A 9,835-nucleotide genomic window follows, 5' to 3' on the forward strand; every position below is an offset into this window, starting at 1 on the left:
TGTGTGTGTGTGTGTGTGTGTATGTATATGTATATATATGTATATATGTATATGTTGAGATGTGTTTGAATATTAGTAGCTCGGGTTGGTAGCTGGGCTGTTGGTTTGATTTCTGGGCTTGGTAATTAGGTTGCAAACGTTCCATCTCCGTTTGGGGGGACATCTTCAGTGCGGTTTGAATTGCGTTCTGTTTGTTTGGAATGTTGCTTCCGGTATTTCAGTTGAAGTAGCTCTCCCACTCTCGGTGGTTGGTAGGGTATATGACGCCTGATCTTTGATTTGATTCTGTTGGCTCTTTAAGTTTTGATAGGGTCCATCTGAGAGTTGAGGCTGGGTTGTGGGCTACTGTGAGGTCGTGTTGGCAGAGTAGTCTTGCTGTCATCTCTGAAATGTTTCGTATGGAAGGAATTGTGATTTGTTTGGTCATTGCTATTCCTGCTGTAGTAGTTGTATTATTTTGGGCATTTGTATTGTTTGTATTTTACAAAACAGGAACTACAGGAAATGAAATCTCTCAAAATTGACAGCAACATTGTCACCCTACCAGCCGAGAAAGGCCGAATGACAGTCATACCAGATAAGGCTGACTACATACAAAAAGCCAAACAACTCCTACAGGACACAAACACCTACAGATGCACCAACACAGACCCGATGACGAAACTGACCAACATGATCAACAGAACCCTAAAAAAGCTACAGAAACTAAACCAAATCACCAAAGAGGAATACCAGAGAATGAAAGCAACTGATTCAAACATAGCACACTTCTATTGTCTCCCACAAGTGAACAAATAAAACAACCCACTCAGACCGATCATCTCATTCTCTGGCACACCCACTTATAACCTCGCAAAAGAAATATGGAAACGCCTAAAACACCTCATCAGCGATTCCCAATACTCCATAAACAATGCAACGCAATTCCTGAACAAACTCAAACTCCTTCACATCGATGAGGACGAAACTATGATATTATTTGATGTTACTGCATTATTCATATGAATAGATCTGAAACTAGCAGTTGACCTAATCAGAGAACTTCTAGACAAGACACATCCACCAAGAAGACCACTCACAACTAGAAAAAACATGCGAACTCCAACTATGCCTAACCACCTATTTCAAATTTGACGGTGAGGTCTATGAACAATTGAAAGGATCACCTATGGGATCCCCCATATCTGGCCTGGTCGCAGAAGTCATCATGCAAAGAACCGAAAAAATTGTTCTCTCACACAATAAACCCCAAACTATGGGTACGCTACGTGGATGACACCTTTGTGATAATCAAGTACAACCAAATCGACTAGACCTACCAAAAAAACCAATAACATCTTCACAGACATTCGATTTATGATAGAAACCGAGAACAACAATGAACTGCCATTCCTGGACGTCCTTGTAACCAGAACCACCAGTGGCCAACTTCTAACATCCATATACAGAAAAACAACACACAGAGACCAAATCCTCAACTTCCATAGCAAAAACCCCAAATGCCATAAACAAAGCTGTGTCAGAACACTTTTCAGAAGAGCAGAATCCTATTGCAACACTGATTAACAAAACAGAGACACTTATACAGAGTCTTTGAGAGAAACAAATATCCATGAGGCTTTAACCGGAGATCCCTACACCCAAACAACACAAACACCCAAAACAACACAATAACTACAACAACAGGAACAGTAACGACCAAACGAATCACAATTCCTTCCATACAAAACATTTCAGAGATGACAGCAAGACTACTCTGCCAACACGACCTCACAGTAGCCCACAAACCAACCTCAACTCTCAGACGGACCCTATCAAAACCTAAAGAGCCAACAGAAACAAATCAAAGATCAGGCGTCATATACCAAGTCCAGTGCAACACTGTGAAAAGAACTATGTGGGCCAAACAGGAAGAAAGCTATCTACCAGACTGCACGAGAACTCCCTGGCTATCGAAAGACACGACCCATTGTCCCTCATGTCTGTCCACGAGGACTCAGAACAACACAAGTTCGATCTAACCGGGACTACAGTTATAACCCAAGCAAAGTCAAGGAGAGAAAGAGAATTCCTCGAGGCCTGGTTCTCCACCAACCAATCAGTGAACAGACACATTGACATTGACTCTGCCTACCAGCCACTGAGAGCGAGAGAGCTACTTCAACTGAAATACCGGAAGTAACATTCCAAACAAACAGAACACAATTCAAACTGCACTGAAGATGTCCCCCTGAACGGAGATGAAATGGTCTGAGTGGGGTGTTTTCTTTGTTCACTTTTGAATCAGTTGCTTTCATTCTCTGATATTCCTCTTTGGTGATTTGGTTTAGTTTCTGTAGCTTTTTTAGGGTTCTGTTGATCTTGTTGGTCAGTTTCGTCATCGGGTCTGTGTTAGTGCATCTGTAGGTGTTTGTGTCCTGTAGGAGTTGTTTGGCTTTTTGTATGTAGTCAGCTTTGTCTAGTATGACTGTCATTCAGCCTTTCTCGGCTGGTAGGATGACGATGTTTCTCTCAGTTGAGAGACTTCATTGCCTGTAGTTCCTGTTTTGTAAAATACAAACAATACAAACGCCCAAAATAATACAACTACTACAGCAGGAATAGCAATGACCAAACGAATTACAATTCCTTCCATATGAAACATTTCAGAGATGACAGCAAGACTACTCTGCCAACACGACCTCACAGTAGCCCACAACCTAGCCTCAACTCTCAGACAGTCCCTATCAAAACCTAAAGAGCCAACAGAATCAAAGCTACTTCAACTGAAATACCGGAAGCAACATTCCAAACAAACAGAACACAATTCAAACCGCACTGAAGATGTCCCCCCGAACGGAGATGGAACGTTTGCAACCTAATTACCAAGCCCAGAGATCAAACCAAAAATCCCTATGTATATGTATATATGTATATGTATGTATGTATGTATCATATATATATGTGTGTGTGTGTGTATATATATATATATATAAAACATGTTAAAATCATGGTTTGTGGACTAAGCCATAGTGGCTAGATTCATGTTCTGTGTTAAATGATGGTATTGTTAAATATGGCTTTTTTGAATAAGTGATTAATGGAAATTATGCATAACACTAAACCAAAACAAACATTATACAGTATTATGGCTTAATTCAGTGTAAATCAATGTACGGTAATTTAGCCACTGAACTCCTTAAAGATCTGTCGAGTGCTCCTGAAGAATTATCATTAGACTATAGGTAGTCTTTGACTTACAACCATTTATTTAATGACCACTTGAAGTTACAATGGCACTGAAAGAAATGACTTATGATCAATCCTCCTTATTTACTGATCATCGTAGCATCCTCATGGTCACATGATCTGAAATTAGGTGCTTGGTAACTCACATCTATTTATGATGGTTGCAGCATCCTGGCCATTTCCCCAGCCAGTTTCTGACAAACAAAGTCCATGGGAGAAGCTGGATTCACTTAATGACTACATGATTCACTTAACAACCACAGTGATTCATTAACAACTATAGCAAAAAGGTCATAAAATCGGGTGCAACTCACTTAACAACTGCTTTACTTAGCAATGGAAATTCTGATCCCAATTATGGTCATACGTTGAGGACTACCCCTGTGCTATAATGCATTGTACATGGGTCTGGCCTTGAAGACACTGTTGAAGCGTCAATTAACAGAAAGCAGAAGCTATATTGTTAAGGGAAACTTAGTTGAATAGATCAACATACTTTTATCTTAAACAAGTGAAAATAGTACTTGATTTTTCTGAGGATGATTTGAGGTTTTACGTCTTTGTTTTAATTGAATTTAAAGCCCCAAACAACTCTCTAGGTCAAACAAAGTGCCTAATAATGGCACCACAGCTTTGTCTGGCTTGAGTTTTGGTTTATTGCCCGCCCTCTGTTTTATTATTGATTAGGCTTAGCAGCTCCTCAGCTTCACTGAATCTGATAATAAGGAGAAACAGAATTGGGCATTTCATTTTTTAGCCAGGCAGAGCACTAGCTTTATTTATTATCAGAATTGTGGTACTGGTCCATGGACCGGGGGTTTGGGGACTCCTGTGTTAGTGCATGCATCTTGTCAGCCCTCCCCGGTAAACCAGACAGGAAACACAACCAGATGAGCTAAATCTACTTTATTGTAAGGGTACATTAACAGAATCTTGCGAGTCTGAAAATGCAAATCTTCTGCCGACACTTTTAACTAATCCATTAGATTGGGTCTTCCTTAATTTTCTCTCTGACCATTAAGCAACTGAGGACTCTTCTTCTCTCCTGTCTGATCATTTCCTGGGAAGCATCTCTTCCCCTTGTCCCTTAAGGTCATTCTCACATGCCAATACACAACCAAAAACAATATATGGAGTAGCTCCTGAGTAGCTAAGCTTTTGTGACACTTCAAATCAACTGCTTGAGCCAGTCACCATCCTAATGGAAGGACAAATCAGGAAGTCTCCATAAATACCTTTCAGTAGCAGAGGAACATTTTCGTTCAAATATCAATCATTTTTATATTTCCATTTGTTAGGAAAAAGAATCCTAACCCTTATACAGTCTGGTGTCTTCTAAGTCCTTTAGAAACTGCAATGTAGAATCCACAACCTGTATAATCAAAAATCAGCTGGAAATTTTGGATGCTCCAATCCTAATGTATCTAGGTAGTATTAAATTGAATCCAGGTAGCTGACAATATGATCTGTTTTGGGGGCCTCATGAAATGTGAGATTTTTTTATGAAGGGCATATTTGGAAAGCGATGCCATCTAGAGCAGGGGTCTCCAACTCCTGGTCCGTGGACCAGTTCCGGGCCACAGCGTGCCAGCAACTGGTCCGCACAAACAAGCAAAGCCCCATCTGCAGGATGCAGGCAGCACACAAAACCACACACCCTCCGGTCCGCGGAAAAACCTCTCTCCATGTAACTGGTGTCTGATGCCCAAAAGGTTGGGGACCTCTGATCTAGAAAGCGAGAAATATGACTTCGTTCTCTCCATAGATGACAACATATTTAGTAGGACCGTTGAAACAATTTAGAAGGGTGCTTCACTCATTGAAATAAGCCCTCCCAAGTTGCCAGCTTGCACAGTTTTGACGAGCGTGCTGCCATCTGGTCAAGGAAGAACAAAGCGCTTAAATTCTATGCTGGGCATTGAGGAGGGAAAGAATACAACCAACATGCTCATTTGCTTTTATGTAATTCTTGTTATCTGCAACAACTAGCTTGGTATTTCAATACATAGCACACATAGATTTAATGTTGCAAACAGCTGGTCTCAAATTGAGGCGGATGGAATGTAAAGATTACTAGGAATGTGCATTTAAAATGTTTCCCAACTAGATGTTCAGAGGGCAGAAGTCCTTCATCTGCTGTAAGTGTGCCGATCTACTTTGTATAATTGCTATAAGGATAATTCTGAGAGAACTTCAAAATCTACCATATAAACATTGAACAGCTGCCTATTAACAGAAACTTGAGCACTTTGGAAGTAGCACCTTACAATCTGTGTAGCATGCAATATGCTATGTGTTTGTAATAGGCTTGCTCCACAAAAATGCTTCCTATTCTGTTCCTTCCCTGTCCTAGATAAAAAAATTTTATGAAGAGCACTTACACCTAGATGATGAGATTCGCTACATCCTGGAAGGAAGTGGATATTTTGATGTTCGTGATAAAGATGATAAGTGGATCCGGATTGCTATGGAGAAAGGCGACATGATCACGCTTCCTGCTGGCATCTATCACCGATTTACACTGGATGAATCTGTATGAAACAGGCTTTTTTTTTTAAACCCACAATAAAATAAAAATAAAATAAATAAATAAAATAAAAACCACAGTTGAGGCAGATGCAGACCAGCATATAAACATAGCTCTGGTACACCCCAGGTATGAATCACTAATGTAGAAATGTGGGGTTAGGAATCTTGAAGAAGCAACACGTACAAATTCATACCCCATTGTAACAATTTTAACAACTTACTTGTTGGGAAATCATTGATTTGGTATTGGTGAATTACCTTGCTTGAAATCATAGCACAGTATCGGAAACTTCCTTGACTTCCAAGCAACTCTCTCGGCTTAGAAATCAATTCCTAAGGTTCAGGGAAGGATAGTATTAGAGCCACATATGCTTTCTCGGCTCTGAACTGCTATCTTTATAGATAAATGGAGCACTTGTGTCTCCAGCCTTGTCATAAAATCCATCTTTAGTAAGGGATTGGTGTTACCATAGCAACTATCCATTGGAGCCTCAGGAGATCTGCTCTGCTTTTTCTGTTGTTTGGCTTGTTGTGTAGGATACAAAGCATTCAGAACAGAAGGTTGAAGAAGCTAGTATTTTGCTGTGGCTCTATCCTCTGTCGCCATGGATTGGAGATCAGTTTGTGGGACCCCTTTGTTGGTTTTATTATATAGGGAAAATATGCATAGGCTGTGTTTCTGAATCCCAGGTTTTGTGCTAGCCACTGTGCTGCAATAAATGTGTTTTATTTTATTAATATTGCTAGGCATTCTATTCCATTTCATTTCAAAACCTTAAGCCTCCTCCCTCCACAATGCCTCCTAAATAACACAACTCAGACACACAACTCACCAATTCTGACTTAACAAAAATCTTAGTCCAACTTAACTTGCTATTTCTAATATCTCTGATATTATACTGTTTAATACTCAGACACTGCGTGTTTGAGTTATTAAACAGTATAATATCAAGAGACATTAGAAATAGCAAGTGAAATGGATTAAGAATTTTTTTTAAAACTCAGAATGCTGGCCTGCCTGACCCACTGAAATTTTTAAAGTCTTAATTTAAATATTAAGCAGCTGTTGCTAAAATGCTGCTACCGATGGGGCTAACATTTAAAAATATAAACCAATAATTATGTGGTAATATAAAGGCTAACATGGTTATAGCATGAGCTGTCGATCAGAAGCAAGAGACTACGTTCCATTTTAGCGCATGTGATGAAATGAGCTATTTCTTACCCAACTCCTGCTGAGAAAGGAAAGAATGAGAAAGAAAATAGAAAGAAAATGAATTATTTATTTTCTTCACTGACAGATAAAAGGTTATCATCTGAAAGCTTGTTTCCTTTCTGAAATGAGGCTCTCCATTTTTTTTCTAGCTAAGTAGGTTAGAGATACTGAGTGGGGTAATGGTCTCTCCTGCTTGTTGCTTCGAGTTGAAACTGCTGTTAAAAGACAAGCTCAGACTGGCCTAGGACTTTGTCCCTAGTAATCCAATTTCAAATCTGCTTGATTTCAGTTCAGTATAGTGTGTGAACTAAGCCATCATGTGCCCAGTTATTTCCTGTATTCTCTCGATAGCTGAACTAGCAAATTGGTTTTAGAGTAGCCTGTTTGCATCATTATTTGTAGAAAGAAAAGAGTATGAATTCCAGTCTTGGCTGGATTGTCACAAAGATAAAAGTTGTAAGAAATCGTAAAGACTTTCAACATTTATGCAATTAATGGCATGCTTACCCTTGTGAATTGAGATTTCAAACTTAACAGCATTTATGCAGCAGTGGATGGCCTCTTGAATTCTTTGCAACTTAAACCTAAGATTATCAGGTTTGGGCTGCAAAAAGTGTACAACGAGCTCCCTGCAATTCTTTCCTGACATCTGTAGGTTACCTGGATTTTTTTCAGTCCAGATTTGGTAGTCTTGTTTTACACCCCAATAAGTGGATATTCAATATCAATTTGTGAGTTATTCCATGGACACTTTTCTACATCAGGGTAGTAGCTCTATGATCCTCCAGGATCCAGCTGTTGAGTCACAGCTCCCAGATTTGTCCTGTGCTTTTCTAACCCTGAGGAATAGAGAATATCGTACATGAAGCATTATTTTCTCTTAAATGGCCACAGTTTTCCTGCTCCCATGCTTTGAAGAACATCACACCAACTTTTGCTTGAGATTATGTGCGTGAAAAGCACCAGCTGTTCAAATTCAGTTTCTTCCAGACTCAGGAATGAGGCCAATCAAATGATGGAACTCTAAATCTGCCAAATGTCCAAAGAAGTTCTTTCCCTTATGGGACTTTGAATATATTGACTCTGTTACCTGGCTGAGTTGAAGTGATTTATATCACTATTATTTCTTCCACAATGTCAATATTGCAAACTAGGCAAAGAAAATCAGACTATGGGTTATAGCTATATTTTTAAAAGTCTGGGTATTTTCTAAGGCTTGAGTAAAATCACTTTGATTCTGTTCTTAAGGATTATATTTGCTAATGTTTCTTTTTAAAAAAATAAAATAAAATAAATCTCTTTTAATAGTGTTTGTGGCAAAACCACCCAAAGACGGTTTTGTCTTTAATTCTTTCAGCCTTTTTGGTAGTTTGAACCACATCTTTTATGAAAGTGAATACTTCTACTGAGTGTGAATTCTTGTGTTTTTTCCTCTTAGAATTATGTCAAGGCAATGAGACTGTTCGTTGGAGAACCCGTGTGGACCGCTCATAACAGACCAGCTGACCACTTTCCTGCTCGAGCACAGTACCAACAGTTTTTGTCATAAATGGTACAATAAACCAATAGGACAACATGAGGCATGGAACACCCTGCAACATCCGTACCATTAAAATGGCAAAGCGGCTATGTCAGGGGTAGTCAACCTTGGCTCTTTTATGACTCGTGGACTTCAACTCCCAGAATTCCTGAGCCAGCTATGCTATGCTGGCTATGCTATGCTGGCTATGCTATGCTAATGCTATGCTATGCTATGCTATGCTATGCTGGCTATGCTATGCTATGCTATGCTATGCTATGCTATGCTATGCTATGCTATGCTATGCTGGCTATGCTATGCTATGCTATGCTATGCTATGCTGGCTATGCTATGCTATGCTGGCTATGCTATGCTATGCTGGCTATGCTATGCTATGCTATGCTATGCTATGCTGGCTATGCTATGCTATGCTGGCTCAGGAATTCTGGGAGTTGAAGTCCACGAGTCATAAAAAGGGCCAAGGTTGACTACCCCTGGGCTATGTTAACAGCATCTACAGGTGATAAATCTTTGATTTCCCCTCTCAAATAAAAAAATTTAATATGAAATTTTGTCCTTGGATGAATGGATTTCTACTTACAATAGTGATTTATGTAGTTTGCAGATCTCAGTTGAGAATATCAATACTTCCTTGTCCCTCTTACAAGCAATACTTAATCTGATTCATTCCTGCATTAACCTAAAGCATTATTATATTTGATAAATTGCTTTAATGTTGTAATGCTAATAAAATAATATTCTATCTTTTAATTGTCTTCTGCCTTTTTAAGGAAGCTTGTTTTTGGTGGGTGCTTGTATCACCTACTTAAGGATTCATCTGTGTAAGATGCATATATATATATAGGGAGTTCAGACAGATCGGTCTGATTGTGAACACCTTGACATTTTCAACTGCCATACTGCAGTTTTACTCTTTTTACAATATCTCTTGCCTTGCCGCCCCCAACTAGGGGCATAGAGCAGGCTCAAGTCGCAACTGCGAAATATTTACACAACATGCTTGGGTCTGCAATCACTGTGTAAATGAAAGATATGCAAGGGGTCGTGAAAATCCAGGTATGAAGTGTGAATTCTGCTTTTAAAAGTCAGCTCTACAAAAGGATTGGATAAACATAGGTTTATCAACTACAGCAAATGGACCGCAAATAGTCAATTCTGTGGTATTCACTTGAACTTAAATCCACATAAATGGCCAAACTAGATGTGATGGATATGGCTATATTTGCACACAGATTAATTCTTGCTTAAGTGAACTATAGTTAGTGAATTAATTGAGTTGCTGAAATTTGCCCAACTGGCTGAATAAAGTAATCTTGCTGGCT

The 9,835-nt window shown here is 39.3% G+C and overlaps 1 protein-coding gene across 1 annotated transcript in view; it reads left to right on the forward strand.

Annotated features, from left to right (window-relative positions):
- The window catches only part of ADI1 (acireductone dioxygenase 1), a 17,301-nt gene extending 8,686 nt beyond the window's left edge, over positions 1–8,615 (forward strand). The window contains exons 3-4 of the mRNA XM_015823296.1: positions 5,582–5,761; positions 8,412–8,615. Coding sequence (XP_015678782.1) covers positions 5,582–5,761; positions 8,412–8,522 — 291 coding nt within the window. The 3' untranslated portion in view covers positions 8,523–8,615. The remainder of the gene's footprint in view (positions 1–5,581; positions 5,762–8,411) is intronic.
- Positions 8,616–9,835: the final 1,220 nt, after the last annotated feature.

Source organism: Protobothrops mucrosquamatus, unplaced genomic scaffold (assembly GCF_001527695.2).
Source record: "Protobothrops mucrosquamatus isolate PMUCROS unplaced genomic scaffold, P.Mucros_1.0 scaffold1826, whole genome shotgun sequence".
In the NCBI taxonomy this organism is placed as follows: Eukaryota; Metazoa; Chordata; class Lepidosauria; order Squamata; family Viperidae; genus Protobothrops; species Protobothrops mucrosquamatus.